The sequence below is a fragment of the Chlorocebus sabaeus genome, chromosome 23 (genome assembly GCF_047675955.1).
Source record: "Chlorocebus sabaeus isolate Y175 chromosome 23, mChlSab1.0.hap1, whole genome shotgun sequence".
Taxonomy (NCBI): Eukaryota; Metazoa; Chordata; class Mammalia; order Primates; family Cercopithecidae; genus Chlorocebus; species Chlorocebus sabaeus.
Genome location: NC_132926.1, coordinates 68,855,109 through 68,877,029, shown reverse-complemented (window position 1 = coordinate 68,877,029; position 21,921 = coordinate 68,855,109). Strand labels below are relative to the sequence as shown.

The window sequence follows — 21,921 nt, the reverse complement described above, 5'->3', positions numbered from 1 at the left end:
CTCTTGTTTTTTTTTTTTATCTGAATACCTACTGCTTTGTGAAGTATCTCTACTCAAATACTTCAAGACACTATAAACCCATGGACAAACAGAACACATGATCTCCACCTATCATATAGTTCCTGCCCCAAGCAAAACAAACTCAAAGCAAAACCACGGGGTCCTATTTCCTATGTGCCCTATTGGTGAGTGGCCCTGTTGTCCATCTATTGTGCAAATAAACTCTTATGGGGCATACAAACCCTTCCACCTTCAATCGCTTTCCAATCCTTCAGCAAATCTTGCCAATTTTACATCTTTATTAAATCTCAGCTGCCACCACCCTAATCAATTTTGCCCATCTAGACTTCTGCAACAGTTTCCAAGCTAGCCTCCCCAACTCATTCTTCATCTATGGATTCTTTCTCCACACTACAGAGTGATTGATTCAAAACGCAAATCTGATGATCTCATTCTCTTCCCCTACTATTAAAAAATCTTTCAGTAGCTTCTTGTGGATCTTTGGGTAAAGACCAAACATGGTCTCTAGCATGGCCTATAAGACTCTGCATGGCCTAGCTCCTGCCTACCTCTCCAGCTCCCCTCTTGTACCTCTGTGTCTTCCATCCATGATGATCTTCAGTCACCTCCTTAAATGCCTTCCTCTCCCTCACTGGATGCTATTCTCTTCCTTGACCTGCCTAATTCCTACCGATCCTCCAGATCTGAGGTCAAACGCCTTCCTAGAGGAAGCCTTCTTATAACCCTAGACTGAATCAAATTTCTTTGGATACACTCTCATACTACTATGTTCCATAATGTTGTAGCATTTATAGGATTTTAATTAAACTCAAATATGTAATATTTGATTAAAATCCCTCTCCCCAACAAAATTTTAACTTCCAAGAAAAACTCATTATAAAACTCAAGAAAACTGACTATATGCACTCTTCTTTCTCCTGGTTCTTCTTCCCTCTCTCCCATACATGTAAACATGTCTGTCCTGAGATATGCTGCTCCTCCCTCTTTTGACTCCACACCCTTTGAACCACAGGGATCACCTTAGCCCAGATAACTTCAAAGCCTCTTCCCTAAACCTCAATCTCTTTCCAAATATCCAGGTAGGCAAGACCAGTGGTTTTGTAACATTTTGACTGCAACCCAGTTAGAACATTCATTTGGCAACTTACTGCCTACAAACATGCAAGAAACAAATTTCATGAAACAATACTGTCACTTGCTTTCCTATCAGCTTTCATTTAAAAATACTTTTTCATATAATTTCAAGACCCAATAGGTCACACCCTACAGTTTAAAATACATCATACCAGATATTTACATATGGATATTTCTCTACAACCTCAAACATAATATGACTATTTCCCAACTCATTTCTCAACAAAACTTCCTTACTAAGGAATATATGATCCTTCTCTTAGTCACTGAGGAACAACACATTGGAGTCATTTTGGACTCCTCCTTCTTACCCAACCCAAGTAGTTGTTAAAACCTCTTGGGGTTCTTCCACTGCAATGTGTTGGCCCCCATCCCATCCCTTCCATTCCCACCATCATAGTTCAGATATTACTGTAATTTGGAATGCTGTAATAGCCTTTTAAACTGCTTCCCTACTTCCAGAATTTTCAAATAGAAGTGACTTACATTTGAATCACAATTGTATCAGAGCAGAAAGCTTCAGTTCCATTTTGACCAACAAAGTAATGTGTAAGGGACTGAAATACATGTGACTTCATCCACTCAGTAAACTCCTTGAAAAATTAAACTTTAATTCAGGCTGCCTCACATTTCTAAAATTTCTATTACAATCCAGGAACCAAACTCTGGGTTGGTGGTAACGGCAGGCAGACTCACCCATGTCAGCAGTGACCATGGTAGACTGGTTTTCGGGGATAGAGACGGAGGTCTGATCTTGGTCCATGCTTCGAGAGTCCTCGTTGACCTCGTGTTGGCTCTGGCTGAGTTCTGATCGCAGTTCTGAGTACTCATCCTCCTCCCTGAGAAAAAAGGAGAGTTGGTCACCACTGACAGAGGATTTAAGACAACCCCTAGAGAATATGTCTTTTAAGGACAAGAGAAAGACATTCAGAGAGAAAATAGATTTCTCCCCCAGGCCACATGGACCAGGATTCCTCCCAGCCCAAATAGATGGTCACATCTATGGCCAGCGAGTGAAGCTGAAAGGTTGCTTCTGTGTCCACATAACACACCCATGTACCGAACGAGATTCATCTATCAGCCTGCAGAAACTCTTCCCCTCTAAAGATTCCTGAAGAAACGAGATTTCTTCACCTCCTCAAATTCCGAGGGGAAAAAGAACTAAGACTACTAGCACTGAGGCTACTGTTGAACCAAATAACTAAGAGTCTAGCACACAGCAAAGGCATGCCCTACCACCTGGAGGGCCCACAGGGGCCTCCTTCTTGAAGGAGGCTGGAGGTTGGAGATGGGGTTGGAGCTACTGAGAAACCAGCACCTCATCTGTGCAGATCAAACTAGATGTTTTTGAAAGATATATGGATCAGCATGCCCAAGAAAGACGAGGCTAACTTCCCAAAGAAAGGAGGTAGAATTAGGGGGTAGGAAGAGAGGATGCAATGAGGAGAAAATGGAACACTGAATGAGAAAACACCACTCAGTGGCCTATTTCCTTTAATTTGCACTTGCTAACAAGAAGACAACATTTAAACCCCACCGTGTTTTATTTGTATACACACATCTACCTATTCTCAGCCCTTCAGGGGTCCCTCAACCTCTGGTCTCTTCATTGTACTATTAGCAAGCTGAGAAACTTAAAATTGCAGTATGTATTTCAGAGCACGTGCAGTGTCCCCTTCCCACACTACCACCACCACACATACACTGGACACAGGGATGGAGACAGCAAAATGAACCCTCTTTGAAGGATCTATTTTGCAAGTAAACGAGTAGGGGAAACTGTCAGGGGATTTAACTGGGAGTGGAATGCCCACTTAGGTCTGCTCAGCCTCAAGGCCAGGTTGTCTGTGAAGAAAGCTAGGAATTGGAGAAATCTCAGCTTGGCATTCATTTTAAGTTGTCAACAACCAGAGAAGAAAGTCTACAGTGTTGGATTGTGGGTGGACCAAGATGATGAGTGGTGATCACTAGAGTTTAGGGAGGCAAGCGGGAGACACATCTATAAATCAGAGAAATGTGAAGAACAGAAATCTTGGTTCTCTCAAGATATCAAATTTCTCCCAGGAAAGACATTCAGCTGAGCCTGTGTTTTATAAGGTATTGTTAATAAAAGCTACCCAGAAATCTGGAAAAGCTTTATGTAGATATAAAGCCCCAAGACATGCAAAATATGAATTAGAGAGTGGTGAAGACAAAAAAAAATACAGACTAATATTCTATGAATAAGTTAATTATTAGACATCTGAAAGCAAAAGTCAACAATAATTAGGTTTAGGAAAGAAAACGATTAAAAAGTACTCTTAAGTGCCTTTTTGGTCTACGGGACGATGGTGCACTGATAGATACATTAGCTCTCCTTTCAGTCAGCATTTAAAATTCTGATTTTAGTTAAGGGGAGATTTTGTGTATGATGAATAAATTACCTTGGTTGCATGGCCAACGTAATCAGCTTTGGCTCAGCCGAGACTTTTTTGCAGCCAAGAAAGCAAGTGATAAATGCTACTGCTGTTTCTTTGGTATAAATGGCATTTGTAAAATCTTTAATAGCCACCTTAAACCCTCCTGGCTTGCCAGATTCGAAAGTATACAGTTCCTGCCAAATCTCCTGCTTTGTACAGAATTACTTCTAGAGATTACTAGGATGAACTTTATAAAGGAGTGAATTGAGAAGGTGTGGGAAAGGGAAGCTGGTATTGTGGAAACATTCCCTACTGAGGTCAGAGCACAGTCTGAAGGAGAACCGTATTACATTAGGCAGTAGGTTTTCTGTCACAACGGGCAAACTAAAAATTCCCATTCGATGTATTTGAGCACCAAAACAAAGACAGGACCACAAACACTGCACAGATTCTGTCTTCAAGGAGACAAAGATGTTCACAACCCAAGAAGGATGCTGTGGGTGAACACAGGTGGAATATCTGGGGCTGCCAGTGGGGAGTGACCAGAGAAGACCTCCTGGGTGGAGAAGCACTCAAGATGAGTCTCAAGGCAAGTAGATTTCAGTTAGGTCACAAGTGTGGAATAGCACAGGCAAAGGCTCAGAGGAGCTGCAAATGTGCAGAACTTGGAGGGGAACAAGCGGTTCACTATGGCTGAAACCAAAATATGGCACAGGATGGAAACATGAGGATGGAGAGGCACTCAGACTACTTGTTGACTGGGCAGTTTGAGCAAAAGGAAAACATATTGCACCAGAGGATGCAAATAATCAGGGTTAGATGGAAGAAATAAAAATACAATGTGGAAAGTCTAGGAATTCAGGGGAAGGAATAAACGTTGCCAAGATCCTGTGTGGAAACAGATAAAATGAGAAGAAGAGAAATGCATTCCAGCTATGGTAATCATTGTAAGTATTCTAGAACTAAAACGACACATGCCCACAAAGTAATAGTCATTAGAGGTGGAAAGCTACCTTATGAGAACAGGGAAGATCTTGTGCCACAAAGAATGAGGTATAAAAAGTTAAACTGAGCTTAAATATTACAAAGTTCACGCAGCCCTGTTGGGTCTCCCACTGACTTTCGTAAAAAACCATGGAGCTGCATATCCTTCTCTCTCACTGGCATCATTCCTGAAAGAAGGCTGGAACCTGGGACCGGGAAATGACAAATTGTAAACTAACTCAATTTGTGATTGCAGTACGCGTGGCACACTGATGACCGGGGGTCTTCTCTACCATTCAGGAGCACTGTTCCATCAAGAGCAAAGGAGTAAGTAAAACACACTAAGAGTCCCTGGCAGTTTTGCAAAGACGAGGTTTTGAGTTGTGCTTCTGCAGCGGCTCTGTACAGCCTTGAGGACGCCTGGTGAGGCTGTGTGGCTAATGACACAGCACAACAGCATCTGAAGATGGCTTCTGTTTGTTGTGTATACAGGCATTCTTCTCAAGCAATAACTTACTTCTTTGGGGAAAAAATGCCTCCCCCAAAAAACACCAACTGCTAATGCTGGTGATGAAAAGAGGAAAATGTAAAAACACGGAAAAAAAAGTGGCCATTTAAAACCAGAAAAATAGCAGCTCTGATAAAATGATAAATGTTGAAAGTGACACTCTGTAGTGGTAGGTTTATAATCATGGAATGACAAAGTTCTCAGGTGTCTCTCCTTGGAACTTGGAACATAAAGGGTAAACTCACAGGATTCCAAATGCATATTCTTTCATTCAGTTAGAAGTGTCTGGGAAGTGCTTCCAAGCTGCTTTAAGAGATGCAACGATTAATGCTTGCTCCTAGTTTAAACAACATAACAAATGCTCCTAAGGAGGCAGGCAATAGATTGTACACTTGCCTATGTAACAACCAGCAGTGGCAGAAAAGTCACAGGCTGGCAGACTGGAAGGGATTTTGAAGACTGTTTTAGCCAGGACCACTACCTTTATTTTACAAACAAGACAAATGGGGCTTCGAGAGGCAACTTACCTAAGATTATGCAACTACTAGCACAGCCTAATTCCTAAATTTCACACCAATGAGACACTATGTAGTTGACTCTTGAACAACATGGATTTGAGCTGCATTAATCCATGTATACGCAAATTTTCTTTCAATAAATGTATTTGAAAATTTTTTGGAAATTTGTGACAACTTGAAAAAACCTCAGATGAATCGTGTAGCCTAGAAATACAAAAAACAGTTTTAAGATATGTCATAAATACATGAAATATATACATTAGGTTGATGCAAAAGTAATTGCGGTTTTGCTTTTGAAAGTAATGGAAAAAACCGCAACTGCTTTCACACAACCTAATAGATACTAGTCTATGTGTTAACTGACTGCTTATGTTATCTGTAAGGCTTCAACAGTAGACTGTTTTTAATTATTATACTTTAAGTTCTAGGGTACATGTACACAACATGCAGGTGTGTTACATATGTATACATGTGCCATGTTGGTGTGCTGCACCCATTAACTCGTCATTTACATTAGGTATATCTCCTAATGCTATCCCTCCCCCCTCCCCCCTCCCCACAATAGGACCCCAGTGTGTGATGTTCCCCACCCTGTGTCCAAGATATCTCATTGTTCAAATCCCACCTATGAGTGAGAACATGTGGTATTTGGTTTTCTGTTCTTGCGATAGTTTGCTGAGAATGATGGTTTCCAGCTGCATCCACGTCCCTGCAAAGGACAAGAACTCATCTTTTTTTATGGCTGCATAGTATTCCATGGTGTATATGTGCCACATTTTCTTAATCCAGTCTGTCACTGATGGACATTTGGATTGATTCCAAGTCTTTGCTATTGTTTGTGAGTAGTGCCACAATAAACATACGTGTGCATGTGTCTTTATAGCAGCATGACTTATAATCCTTTGGGTATATATATCCCCAGTAATGGGATGGCTGGGTCAAATGGTATTTCTAGTTCTAGATCCTTGAGGAATCACCATACTGTTTTCCACAATGGTTGAACTAGTTTACAGTCCCACCAACAGTGTAAAAGTGTTTCTATTTCTCCACATCCTCTCCAGCACCTGTTGTTTCCTGATTTTTTCATGATCACCATTCTAACTGGTGTGAGATGGTATCTCATTGTGGTTTTGATTTGCATTTCTCTGATGGCCAGTGATGATGAGCATTTTTTTCATGTGTCTGTTGGCTGTATGAATGTCTTTTTTTGAGAAGTGTCTGTTCATATCCTTTGCCCCTTTTTGATGGGGTTGTGTGTTTTTTTCTTGTAAATTTGATTGAGTTCTTTATAGGTTCTGGATATTAGCCCTTTGTCAGATGAGTAGATTGCAAACATTTTCTCCCATTCTGTAGGTTGCCTGTTCACTCTGATGGTAGTTTCTTTTGCTGTGCAGAAGCTCTTTAGTTTAATTAGATCCCATTTGTCAATTTTGGCTTTTGTTGCTATTGCTTGTGGTGTTTTAGACGTGAAGTCCTTGCCCATGCCTATGTCCTGAATGGTATTACCTAGGTTTTCCTCTAGGGTTTTTATGGTTTTAGGTTTAATATTTAAGTCTCTAATCCATCTTGAATTAATTTTCGTATGAGGAGTAAGGAAAGGATCCAGTTTCAGCTTTCTAATTATGGCTAGCCAATTTTCCCAGCACCATTTATTAAATAGGGAATCATTTCCCCATTTCTTGTTTCTGTCAGGTTAACAGTAGATTATTAGTAAAGGTTTTGGTGAGTCACGAGTTATATCTGGATTTTTAACTCCACAGTGTAGGGGTTGGTGCCACTATCCCTCATATTGTTGGGACTTTTTTAACTCTTACTTTAGGTTCATGAGTACACGTGAACGTTTGTTACGCAGGTAAACTTGTGTCATGGGGGCTTGTTGTACAGATTATTTCATCACCCAGCCCAGTACCCAATGGTTATCTTTTCTGCTCCTCTCTTTCCTCCCACCCTCCACCTACAAGTAGGCCCCAATGTCTGTTGTTCCCCTCGTTATGTCCATTTCTTATCATTTAGCTGCCACACCCAGTATTCTGTTTTCTATTTCTGTATTAGTTTGCTAAGGTTAATAGCCTCTGGCTCCATCCATCTTCCCACAAGACATGAGCTTGTATTTTCTATGACTGCATAGTATTCCACGGTATATACGTACCACATTTTCTTTATCTAATCTGTCATTGATGGGCATTTAGGTTGATTCCATGTCTTTGCTATGGTGAAGAGTGCTGCAATGAACGTTTGTGTGCATGTATTCTTTATAATACAATGCTTCATATTCCTCTTGGTATATACTCAGTAATGTGATTGCTGGGCTGAACGGTAGTTCTGCTTTTAGCTTTTTGAGGAATCGCCATACTGTTTCCCACAATGATTGAATTCATTTACACTCCCACCAACAGTGTATAAGTGTTCCCTTTTCTCTGCAACCTCACCAGCATCTGTTATTTTTTGACTTTTTAATAGTAGCCATTCTGAACAGTATGAGATGGTGTCTCATTGTGGTTTTCATCTGCATTTCTCTAATGAGCAGCAATATTGGGCTTTTCTTCATATGCTTTTTGGCTGCATGTATATCTTTTGAAAAATGTCTGTTCATGTCCTTTGCCTACTTTTTAATGGGGTTGTTTTTCTCTTGTAAATTTGTTTAAGTTCCTTATAGATGCTGGATAGACCTTTGCTTGATGCATAGTTTGCAAATATTTTCTCCCATTCTGTAAGTTGTCTGTTTACTCTGTTGATAGCTTCTTTTGCTATGCAGAAGCTCTTAAGCTTCATTAGATTCCATTCGTCAATTTTTGCTTTGTTGTTATTGCTTTTGGTGTCTTTGTCATAAAATCTTTGCCCTTGCTCCATGCAGAATGATAGTGCCTAGGTTGTCTCCCATAACCCTCATATTGTTAAAGGGTCAACTATAATGTCATGACTGAAGGAAAAGATATTTCATTATTTATTAAAGATTCCTTCTCATTATTGGTTAGGGGTAAAATTATTTAATCAGAAGAGGGAAAAGTCAGTGGAAGTATAATTCTTACCATGCTTTCCGGACTTCAAGCTCAAAATACTATGGAGTCAACAGCATTTGATAGACTGTCATGTCACTATCCACATTATCTCTCTCATTTTGGGTACACGTTCATGCCTTCCACTGTATTGGAATGATTTGTGGAGAAGACCTAGATGGTCAACTGCCTGCCTTGACAGCTGTCAAGCTGTCAGTCAGCTGTGGCCAACTAATCCACCCTACTTGACCTGGTGTTTTTTTGGGTGAACTGCATTCTTTCTTAAATTAAAAGTAGACTTGCCTTTAAATGGCTGGCTTTCTTTTAAAGAACAAAGTTTCATTTTGGTTTTGTTTTGTTTTTGTTTTTTTAAAACTATTGGAAGGAAATGTATTCCTTTTAGTTCTCTGAAAGAATCTAGTACAGGAAATAAGTGATGAATAAAGTCCTCATTCTTTCTTCAATACTATCTCCCCTTATTTTTTCAGATAGCATAGAGAAGATCAGACTCATCTATGAATCTTTTGGTGAATAACTGAACAAATGGGATTTGAAATGCTCTTCTATGAATATAGCAATCCATTTTTGTCTTAACAAGAGCTCATATAAGATCCATATTCAAGAACTTCCAAATATTAAAAAAGAGATTGATATAGATCACACAGGAGAACAGGGAATGAGAAACACATCTTCTTTATGGGTTTTATTTTTATTTCACTGCACTATACTTTTTAGACTGTAAATTAATCAGAACAATATGTTTTGCTGGCACACAAGGAGGTTTTGGTTACAGTGTTTGAAATGCAACAACATGAAGATGAACAGATGCCTGTGTGTTGTTGGCTGCATGTACATCAAGATGTACATGATACCAACAACACATAGGCAACTGTGTGCCCAAAGATCAGGAGAAACATCAAGCTCCTGGTGCAGGCCTAAAATCTTAGCAGTCAGATTATATTACAGTAGATAGAGACTCTGGGATGTTATCTCTCTGTCCTCAAATGAGGGGGCATTTTGCAGCCCCATTAAACAGAAGGTTTGAGTGCCAATGCTGAGATCACAGAGATAGGAGGGGTCTGTGCCTTGGGGCTGCTGCTGTATGAGGTGAAACATGTGAGAGAGAGAGAGTTTAGGAATAGGAGCCTAGGCTGAGGACAAATTCCATGGAGGGAAAAGAAGATCTACAGTCTGCAGGGTCCTAGAGGTTTAAGAAGAGTGCCATCAGGAAGGAAAGACGGCTTAGCGTCAATGCCATAGAAAGGGACCAATGACAAGAAAAGGTCACTGGATTTTTCATTTAAGAAATCATTGGTGATTTTCAAGAAAGGTGTTTTAGTCAGCTCAGGCTGCCATTAAAAAATACCATAGACAGGGTGGCTTAAAGAATAGAAATTTATTTTCTCACAGTTCTGGAGCCTAGATCCTCCAAGATCAAGGTCCAGCATGGCTGCTTTCTGGTGAGGGCTCTTCCTGGCTTCCAGATGGCTGATTTCTCCCTGTGTCCCCATATGGCTGGAAGGAAGAGAATATACATGCAAGCTGTCTTGTGTCTCTTCTTAAAAGGCAATACACCAAAAAACAACCCCATCAAAAAGTGGGCAAAGGATATGAACAGACACTTTTCAAAAGAAGACATTTATGTGACCAACAAGCATATGAAAAAAAGCTCATCATCACTGGTCATTAGAGAAATGCAAATCAAAACCACAATGAGATACCATCTCACACCAGTTAGAATGGCGATCATTAAAAAGTCAGGAAACAACAGATGCTAGAGAGGATGTGGAGAAATAGGAACACTTTTACACTGTTGGTGGGAGTGGAAATTAGTTCAACTATTGTGGAAGACCGTGTGGCAATTCCTCAAGGATCTAGAAATAGAAATAACATTTGACCCTGCAATCCCATTACTGGGTACATACCCAAAGGATTATAAATCATTCTACTATAAAGACACAAGCACATGTATGTTTATTGCAGCACTATTCACAATAGCAAAGACTTGCAACCAACCCAAATGCCCATCAAGGGTAGACTGGATTAAGAAAATGTCACATATATATACCATGGAATACTATGCAGCCATAAAAAAGAATGAGTTTATGTCCTTTGCAGGGACATGGATGAAGCTGGAAACCATCATTCTCAGCAAACTAAGACAGGAACAGAAAACCAAACACTGCATGTTCTCACTCATAAGTGGGAGTTAAACAATGAGAACATATGGGCACAAGGAGGGGAACATCACACACTGGGGCCTGTCAGGGGGTGGGGGGCGAGGTGAGGGATAGCCTTAGGAGAAATAACTAATGTAGATGATGCGTGCAGCAAACCACCATGGCACAGGTATACCTATGTAACAAACCTGCACATTCTGCATGTGTATCCCAGAACTTAGGTATAATTTAAAAAAAAGAAAAGAAAAAAAAAGGCAATATACCTTCTTGAGGGCCTGCTGTGGTTTGAATGATTGTCCCTTCCAACTCTCATGTAGAAATTTCATCCCCAATATTGGAGATGGAGTCTAGTGGGAGGTGTCTTGGTCGTGGGGGTGGTGGATCCCTCATGAGGAAATTGTTGCCCTTTCTTGTGGATGAGTGAGTTCTCACTCTATTAGTTCCCTGGAGAGCGAGCTGGTGAAAGAGCCTGGCACACCCTCCCTCTCAGGCCGTGTGATCTCTGCATAGGCGGCTCCCCTTCCCCTTCTGCCATGAGGAGAAGCAGCCTGAAGCCCTCACCAGAAGCAGATGCCAGTGCCATGCTTCTTGTACAGCCTGCAGAACTGTGAGCCAAACAAACCTCTTCTCTTTATAAATTACCCAGCCTCAGATATTCCTTTCTAGCAACACAAAGGGACCCACTCTTCTGACTTCATCTAACCCTGATTCTCTCCCAAAGGCCTCAACTCCAGATACCATCATAGTGGGGGCTAGGGCTTCAATATATGAATTTGGCAAAGGGGGCACCACAGCTCAGTTCACAGCAAGCGGGTTTTGGTAAACTGCTGGAGTCAGAAGCCACACAGCAGCAGTGAGCTAATGAGCAAAGGGGAGATGAAGCAGAGAATATGAACAACTCATGAGACTTGGTAGTGAGAGGCTGATGTTATGAGAGTAGCTTACAGAAAAGAAAATAACCTCCTTGGGAAAGAAAAGATCTTATGTTTAATTTGCTTAGAAATCCTTCTTTATTTTCTTTTCACATCCAGTGAGCTACTGATATATTTTGCCATTTCCCCCATCCCACTGTATAATCTCCCCAAGTCAGATTAACATTAAAAAAAGCCACTCATAACTGTGGCTTTTTAAAAGAGAAAAAGCACATATTACAAAACAGTGCGTGTTGTATGATCAGATTTGTTTAAAATAATCATGAATAAAATTTTTCAGAAGGCCTTATGTATAAAGTGTTTAGTGTTTAATCCTAGGAGATAGGATTTAGGATGCATTAGGCAGAGTTCAGTTAGGAAAACAAACTGCACTGCATGTTTCAAGTGGAAAGGATTTAACTTAGTTCCATGCCTGCAAAATTGTTGGAAGGGCTGCAGAAAAGTGAGGTGAGCAGAGGCCACCAAGAGCTGTCAGATTTGCCATCGTGGCTGTGATCTCCTCAGAGATCAGGAACTGCTACTGACTTTGCACCACCATGGGCTGAGGGAGAATAGCTCCCACCTCCCTCTGCCTTCCAAACCCATGTGAGTGCATTTCATTGGCACAGTTAAAACTCTATCCAGAACCCAGCTGGTAAGAGAGTCTGAGAGATAGTTCCCTGGCCCTCTTTGATTCTGGGGAGGATGAAGAGAGGGGTGGGAATGGCATAAAAGTGCTAGACAACAGCTATCATAGTCTCTATCCTCTTTAGCTACTCAGTGACCAACTGTATGCACCCTCTTATCCACACCACAATTTCTAAATTGCAATAGCAATGATACTAACCTTCTCTGTAGTCATTCCTCAATTCAATTTAAACAGGTTCATCTTTTCAAAACGAGAGATCCAAAGTACCATCATTTATAGTGTGGGATATAAGGATTTTTAAAAAATAATTTGATTAATTTTTTATTTTTTAATTTATAATTTTTTCCTTTGAGTTTTATATTAACTGGAACTTTACAAGGATTCAATTTCCTTAAAATTTTAAACATTATTCCTAACAATAGTATTGTAAAGTGATCTTCACTCTTCTAGTTCAATGACAAACCCACCTAGATATCATGTAACCTACCTACTAAATGATGAGTTTCACCAGTACCAACTCACCCTATCTGAAATAATAGGAGAAAATAAGAGGAAAAAGAAAAGTGCGTGTGTGTGTGTGTGTGTGTGTGTGTGTGTGTGTATGTGTGTATGTGTGTATGTGTGTTTATATATATACACACATACACATATACAAGCAAGAAAATATGCACAGCCTAGCCATCTTTTCTGCTACTGGTCATGAGGCTAGAGTTGGTATTTATAACTTCCCTCTACTAGGAAATCCATATTTTATTTGTTTGGCTAGCATCTCAGCTGGTTAGAATGAGTTCTTTACTTAATGAAGTAATCCAAAATCTTTATTCCTCAAAGGCCTAGCCCTTAGTGGACTGACTTGTAATTGGCCTGACCTGTATTGGGTTGTTCTAATCTACTAACTTTTACCACTGGATAATTACTAGAAGGTATCCTAGGTATTCAGACATAGTACTCAGTGTCCCAATTTCCTCTTGATAGTTACTCCAGCCAGTAGAGTAACTTCCTTCTTTGCTTGTTGGCTCAGTGGCATGGGGTGTCCCAAAGGGCCAAACAGGTGGCAGTCAATTGAATCATTTTTGTATTCTCTTGATGGAGAACTTGCTAAGATTTCATACTAGCAGTGCTCAAAGTTGCAAAAATAAGAAGCTATAACTTTTTTTAAAACTATACAGGATAGATATGTATTTTCAGGGTACTTGTGATATTTTCATACATTTTTACTGTGTAATAATCAAGTCAAGATAACTGGGATATCCATTACCTTCAACATTTATCTTTTCTTTATGCTGGGAACATTCAAATTATTCTCAACTAGCTATTTTGAAATATAAAATATTATAGTCACTCTATTGAATTATCAAACACTAGGTCTTACTTCTTCTATCTACCTTGTTTTTGTACCATTATTCAACCTCTCTTCATCCCTCTCTCCTCCCTACCCTTCCCAGCCTCTAAAAACTACCAAACTACTCTCTGTCTTCATGAGATCTACTTCCTTAGCTCCCACATGAGTAAGAACATGCGATATTTGTCTTTTTGTGCTTTCTGGCTTTTTTCATGTAACATAGCAACCTCCAGTTCCGTTCATGTTGCTGTGAGAGGATTTCATTCTTTTTTTTATAGCTGTTAATATTGCATTGTATGTATCTTCATCCATTCATCTGTTGATAGGCACTGATACTGATTTCAAATTTTGGCCGTTGTGAATAGTGCTGCAATAAACAAGGGAATGCAGGTATCTCTTCAATATAATGATGTCCTTTCTTTTGGATAGATACCCAGTAAGGGAATTACTGGATCATATGGTAGTTCTATTTTGAGTTTTTTGAGGAATCTTCATGCTGTCTTACATAGTGGTTGTAGTAATTTACATTTCTGCCAAGAATGTATGAGACTTCCTCTTTCTTACATATCCTGGCCAGCATCCATTATTCCTTATGCTTTTGGTAGAAACCATTTTAATTGGGAAGAGAGAATATCTCACTGTGATTCTGAATAATTTTTCATTTACCTGTTGGCCATCTGTATGTCTTCTTTTGAGCAATGTCTATTCAGATCTTTTGCTCATTTTTAATCAGATTTGTTTTTTGTGCTACTGAGTTCCTTACATTCCTTGCCAGTGGACAGTGTGCAAATATTGTCTCCCATTCTGTAATTTCTCTTTTCACTTTCATTATTTCCATTGCTGTGTGGAAGCTTTTTAGTTTCATGTAATCCCATTTGTCTAGTTTTGCTATCATTGTCTATGCTTTTGAGATCTTACTAAAAAAATCTTTGCCCAGACTCAATGTCCTAGAGCATTTCCTTAATGTTTTCTCTGAGTAGTTTCATAGTTCAGGTCTTACGTTTAGGTTTTAATCTGTTCTGATTTTTGTGTATGGCAAGAGACTGGTGTCTGGTTTCATTCTTCTGCATATGGATATCCACTTTGCCCAGCACCATTTATTGTAGAGACCATTCTTTCCCTACTGTATGTTCTTGGTGCCTCTGTCAAAAATGAGATGACTGTAGATGAGTGGATTTATTTCTGGATTCTCTATTATGTTTCATTGGTCTATGTGTCTGCTTTTGTGCCAGTACTATGCTGTTTTGGTTACCACATCTCTGTAGTATAATTTGAACTCAAGTAGTGTGATCCTTCCAGCTTTGTTCTTTTTGCTCAGGATTGGCTTTGGCTATTTGGGGTTTTTTTTTTCTCTCTCTTTTTTTTTTTTTGTAGTTCCATATATATTTTAGGATTTTTTTTTTCTATTTCTGTGAACCATGACATTGGCATTTTGATGGGGATTACATTGACTCTATAGATCACTTTGGATAGTACTAACATTTTAACCCATTTATGCTGGAGCCTTAAATTTTTTTTGTGTGTGAAAAATCAGACCTTGGCAATGACCTTGAGCAGTAGGAGATAAATAACTCCCACAAGCTTAGTGTTCCAATAATAGAACACTAGGCACAAATGGGTTAACAATACTAATTCCTCCAATCCATGAACATGGGGATCTTTCCATTTGTCTGAATCTTTTTCAGTTTCTTTAATGAGAGTTTTGTAATTTTCCTTGTAGAGATCTTTTACTTCTTCGGTTAAATTTATTCTTAGGTATTTTATAATTTTTGTAGCTACTGTAAGTAGGATTGCTTTCTTGATTTTGTGTTCAGATTCTTCACTCTTGGCATATATAAATGGTATTAAAACCCACCCAGATATGTAACCTACCTACTAAATTATGAGTTTCGCCAATACCAACTCATCCTATATAAAATGATAGGAGAGGCTGGACATGGTGGCTCACACCTGTAATCCCAGCACTTTGGGAGGCCAAGGTGAGCAGATCACCTGAGGCCAGGAGTTTGAGACCATCCTGGCCAACATGGTGAAACCCCGTCTCTGCTAAAAACACAAAAAATTAGCTGGGCATGGTAGTGCACACCTGTAATCCTAGCTACTCAGGAGGGGTGGGCATGAGAATCGGTTGAACCCAGGAGGCAGAGGTTGCAGTGAGCCCAGATTGCGCCACTGCATGCCAGCCCAGGCGATACAGCGAGACACTGTCTCAAAAATAAATAAATAATAAAAAAAAAAATAGGAGAAAGTAAGAGGAAAAAGGGACATGCATATATACATAAAAGCAAGAAAATATGCATAGCCTAGGCATTGCTTCTGATTCCAGGCTATAGCTGGTTACAGGCTACAGTTGATATTTACTCCTTCCTTCTCCTACTAGGAAATCCTTATTTTCTTTAGCTAGCATCTCAGCTGGTTAGAATTCTTTATTTAATGAAGGAATCCACAATCTCTACTCCTGAAGGAGTCTGCTTTTAGTCCCAGTGGTGTAAACAGAGACCCGAAATAAGAAAATATAAATAAATAAATAAATGAAAATAGACCTAGTGATGGCACAGCTCATGGGTGTAAGACAACTTCTGATAAGATTCATACAGGCATTCATATTCCTATAGGTAGAATTACTTGATTGAGGACTTTGAGTAATCGTAGCTCTCCTGGTTTAGGAGCTGCTGTAAGAATTATGTAAGAATCAAATTTTACTTATTTATTTTTTACCTGCTAGGACTGCACACAAGGAATCAAAATTTAGATCTTTTCAGATCTAAAATTTAGATTTTTTAGCTATTGTAAATAGAATTGACTTATTTGGTTCTCTGGCTGATTGTTATTGGTGCATAGAAATGCTAAAATGATTTTAATATGTTGATTTTACACCCTGTAACTTTACTGAATTTATCAGTTCTGGAAGTTTTTTGTTGGAGTATTTAGGGGTTTCTATATATAAGATCACGTCATCTGTGAACAGGATAATTCTGTGAACAAGGTGAATTTGGCTTCTTCCTTTCCAATTTGGATGCCCTTTATTTCTTTCTCTTTCCGAATTGCTCTAGCCAGGACTTCCTGTATTACAGTGAGTAACAGTGATGAAACTGGACATCCTTGTCTTGTTCCAGTCTTTAGAGGAAAGGCCTTCAATTTTTCCCCCTTTGCTATGATATCAGCCATGGGTTTTTCATAGGTTGCCTTTATTTGAGATATGTGTATGAGTCTGTTCTCACACTGCTATAAAGAACTTCCCTGAGACTGGATAACTTAGAAAGGAAAGAGGTTTAATTGATTCACTGTTGGGCATGGCTGGAAAGGCATCAGAAAATTACAGTCATGGTGGAAGGGGAAGCAGGCACCTTCTCAAGGCCGCAGGAGAGAGTGTAAGCATGTGAAGGAGGAACTGTCAACCACGCATAAGACCATCAGATCTTGTCAGAACTCATTCACTAACATAAGAACAGCATGGAAGAAACCAACCCCATGATCCAGCCACCTTCCTCCCTCAACATGTGGGGATTACAATTCAAGATGAGATTTGGGTGGGACACAGAGCCAAACCATATCAATATGTTCCTTTTGTATCCATTTTGATAAGGGTTTTTATCATAAAGGAATGGTTATCAAATTCTTTTCTGTCATCTACTGAAACAATCATGCTTTTTTCCCTTGATTCTGTTAATGTGGTATATTGCGTTTATTTATTTGCATATGTTGAACAATATTTGCATCCCTGTGATGAATCCCACTTGATCACCGTGAATGAACTTTTTTATTGTGCTGTTGCATTTGATTTGCTAGTATTTTGTTGAGGATTTTTACCTCTATTTTCATTAGTGATATTAGCCTGAAGTTGGTACTTTTTGTTGTTGTTGTTGTTGTTGTTGTTGTTATTATGCCCCTGTCTGCATTTGGTATCAGGGTAACAGAAGCAAAAACTTTTGAAGTGGATTTTTAGGTTTATGCATAAGAAGGGCCACTTCTATTCTCTCAATCCACAAAACACAGCACCATATACTGTTGCTACTTGGGAGCATTTACCACATCTCTAGGGCGTTGAAAAAGGTTACCTCTCAGATGGTGCCATAACTAGGTCCACTATGATTTGGATTGAGCCTATAATGCTACTTATTACCTGACTTTCAGCAACCTGCAGTGTCTGATTCTTGGCTACATCAGCCCTGTAGCTATAAGGGATGGGAGAGTCTTCTAGGGTAGTCACAGAAGGTCCTAGGCACTAAATTGTGTCCCAAAATTCTTTTTTTTTTTTCTCTGTCACCCAGGCTGGAGTGCAGTGGCACGAACTTCGTTCACTGCAACCTTTACCTCCTAGGTTCAAACAATTCTCCTGCCTCAGCCTCCCGAGTAGTTGGGACTATAGGTGCATACCACCACGCCCAGCTAACTTTTGTATTTTTTGGTAGAGACAGGGGTGTGTTGGCCAGGTTGATCTCAAACTCCTGTCCTCAAGTGATCTGTCTGCCTCAGCCTCCCAAAGTGCTGGGATTATAGGCATGAGCCACCACACCTGGCCCATGCCAAAATTCTTATGTTGAAGCCCTAATATCCAATGTGATGGTGTTTGGAGATAGGGTCTTTAGGAGGTAATTAGGTTTAGATGAGGTCATGAAGGTGGGGTCCTCATGATGGGATTGGTGCCCTCATATGAAGATACAGCAGAAAGCTTGCTTCCTCTTTGTCTCTTCCCTCCATGTGAGGACACAGTGAGAAGGTGGCCATCTGCAAGCCAGGAACAGAGCCTCAATGGGGAAATATATTAGCTCGTGTCTTAATCTTAGACTTTCCAGCTTCCAGAACTGTGAGAAAAAAGCTACCTTGTCTATGATATTTTGTTATGGCAGCCCAAGCTGACTGATGTACCTTCCTAAGTCCCTACTCTGACTTGTAAACCACAAATACTTTGGAGCTCCATGGGCTATCATCAGTTAAGATTCAAAGTCTAGTAATCTACCTCAGAATATGGTTCTCTCTTTTCCCCACTGCACACTCTCCCTGTAAGTACCTGCCATTCTCTTTCTTTGAAGGGGTAAAAGGAAAGTTTACTGCACTCACTTGTGGCATAATTGTATACATTTTCCCCTTCATCCAGGGGGCTCTGGTTCTATAACTGGTCTGGTATCCAGGTAAGTGAATTGGATGAGGCCATGATTATCCGTTGTGATGACAAGTAAAGTCTCTGTTCACCAGACCAGAGTTTGACTATAATGATCAGGTAAAACTTTAGTATGCTGCCCATTTCTATCAGTTCTAGAGATCTCATGCTTAATTAGCCACTACAACAATCCCTAGCAGGTCAAACTTTTTTGACTACTATTGTGACCTTGTTGACCAATACAATAACCAAGCCCACTTTGACTGTAGTTGTTCAGTGGTACCAAGGACCCCATTTTAAGGACATTATCTCCCAGTCAACATTGCTGACTCCTCAGGCTTCTAAACTTTTTCTAGATTATACTACGAAAGTTCTGGCATTTCAACATAATTTATTGTAGAATCCTTTGTTGAGCCTAACATATCGAATCCAGAATCTCTCACAGGAAAAGTCCTATAAATAAAGTCATCATCAGTCCAACTGAATTCCTCCCTCCATGGTCTAGAACCCTTAGTTCCTAATCTCACACATGAATTAATATGAACATACGAAAAAAAGTTCATCACCACTGGTCATTAGAGAAATGCAAATCAAAACCACAACAAAATACCATCTCATGCCAGTTAGAATGGCGATCATTAAAAAGTCAGGAAACAACAGATGCTGGAGAGGATGTGGATAAATAGGAATGCTTTTACACCGTTAGTGGGAGTGTAAATTAGTTCAACCATTGTGGAAGACAGTGTGGCGATTTCTCAACGATCTAAAACTAGAAATACCATTTGACCTAGCTATCCCATTACTGGGTATATACCCAAAGGATTATAAATCATTCTACTATAAAGACACATGCAACCTTCACCTCCTGGGTTCAAGCGATTCTCCTGCCTCAGCCTCCCTAGTAGTTGGGACTATAGGCATGCACCACCGCACAGAGACGCAAAAAGCAACAGCAAAAAAACAAACATTGACAAGTGGGATCTAATGAAGCTTAAGAGCTTCTGTATAGCAAAAGAAACTGTCAACAGAGTAAACAGACAACTTACAGAATGAGAGAAAATATTTGCAAACTATGCATCAAAGGTCTATCCAGCATCTCTAAGGAACATACAACTTCCCCAAGTTTTATTAAATGTAAATTAATGGAATCTTATAAATCTTCCGGTGCTTCACTTGTATCTTTCCAAGTTGGATTTTCTACTTATCTCTTTGGGACATGATGACATTTGACCACTTTTAGGCCTAAAGATAAAGATGAACGAAGTAGAAATGGGACATGACTATATTTGCCACCTCCTACCTGGCATGAAATAGTTATAGAGTCTCCAAGCAAGATAGGACTTGCTTTACTGGATGAGGAGGGAGAATTGTTTCTGTAGGAAGGAGTGCTCAGTGGAATTTGTAGTTTCTAGGTATGTGAATGTATGTGAGTATACCCAAATGAACCCTACAAATTCTCACAATTTCACCTTTTCCTACCAATGCTTAATCTTCACTTAAAAGATCTGATGTGGCTATGAATTCAACTCACATTAGAATTCTGCAACCTGCAGTATCTGGTTTTTGGCTACATTAGCACTGTGACTATAAGGGATGGGAGAGTGTTCTAGGGCAGTCACAGAAGGTGCCTGGTGCTTTGATTGTGACCTGAGATAAAAATAGAAAACTATGAGATTGTCATTTTCTTTCCTTAAGCAATTCAGTATAGCTTAAGTGTGGATATATCATAGGTTATACAAACTATGCCCTTAATAAAGATTTTTAGCCTCTCCAATAAATTCTTAACTGAGGCCAGATTTAAGTGACACCTAAGTCTATAATGGTACCACCACTGTGTCTGTCCAGTATGACAAGCACTCTGTAGACCCTGGGTATGCTAGGGCAGTTAGAGTTCATCCACGGTGCCTAGTTCCTACTGCATTTGGCCCATCATAGCATAGTAAGAGCTGAGACTGTGATGGCTAATTTTAGGTGTCAACTTGACTGGATTAAGGAATGCCTGAGAGAAATGTTAAAGCGTTATTTCTAGGTGTGTGTGTGTGTGAGGGTGCTTCCAGAGGAGACTGGTGTGTGAGTTGTGGACTGAGGGGGAAGATCCACCCTTCGTGTATGTGGGCACCATCCAACTGGCTGGGGGTCTGGATAGAACAAAAAAGGAAGAGAAAAGACAAATTCACTCTCCCTCTTCCGGGAGGTGGAATACTCTTCTCCTGCCCTTGGACATCAGAACTCCTGGCTCTCCAGCCTTTGGACTCCAGGACCTGCACTTGCATTCCCCCAGGTTTTCAAGCCTTTGGCTTGGACTGAGAATTACACCATCAGCTTCTCTAGTTCTGAGGTTTTCAAACTTGGACTGAGTCATGCTGCTAGCATCCCAGGGTCTCAAGCTTGCAGGCAGCCTGCTGTGAAACTTCTCAGACTCCATAATTGCATGAGTCAATCTTCCTAATAAATCCCCTTTCATATCTTTATAGATATATATCTGTCTTTATGTTCTATTGGTTTCTGTCTCTCTGGAGAACCCTGAATAATTCAGAGGCCAAACCAATTTGCTGGAGTGCTGAGGGCTGGGGAGATGCCTAAGCCTCAGGAGCTCAGAGGACAAGAAGAGACATGGTCTCATTGGTCTACATGTCTACGCATCTTCCAGCCTTGCAGGGAATCCCCTCAAGGAGAGGCCAGCTCATTAAACAACACAGACTGGCAGAATTTAATATGACATCTCCACACCAATAAATGTTTGTATTCAAAAAGTTCACTGCATTTCAAAGTGAAGCAGTTTGGTCATTATATTCAATTTAAACATCTTCAAATTAAGATTTCTAGGTGATGTGTATTTTTTCACATTTTGTATTTTTCACAACTTACTGAGCCCATTTGCTTTCACTTTCTCAAGTGTTTAAAAGTGCAACAGTATTAATAAAAATCACAAATTTGCCAGTGTCCTATGTTAGGCTCTTTTAAATCTGCTACAACCATTCTTTTGGGCTAAAAATTCTTCTCTGCTCATGTACTTCTAACCTACAATCACTCTGAAGACCAATATACAATTTAAAAGCCTTGAGGTTCTAAATTAGAATATGCAGTTTATTGTGTGGCTCCTGCTCAGTGCAAATTTTTCCACAATTTTGCCCAGAAAACAGATGCCCATTAGTAGCCTCATCAAGAAGCCCTGTCA

At 39.9% G+C, this 21,921-nt stretch overlaps 1 protein-coding gene across 2 annotated transcripts in view; it reads right to left on the bottom strand.

Annotated features, from left to right (window-relative positions):
* Positions 1–21,921, bottom strand: part of MCC (MCC regulator of WNT signaling pathway) — a 474,315-nt gene that overhangs the window by 96,717 nt on the left and 355,677 nt on the right. For both annotated transcript variants that reach the window (XM_008014163.3, XM_008014164.3), the window contains one exon: positions 1,852–1,994. In XM_008014163.3, coding sequence (XP_008012354.1) covers positions 1,852–1,994 — 143 coding nt within the window. The remainder of the gene's footprint in view (positions 1–1,851; positions 1,995–21,921) is intronic.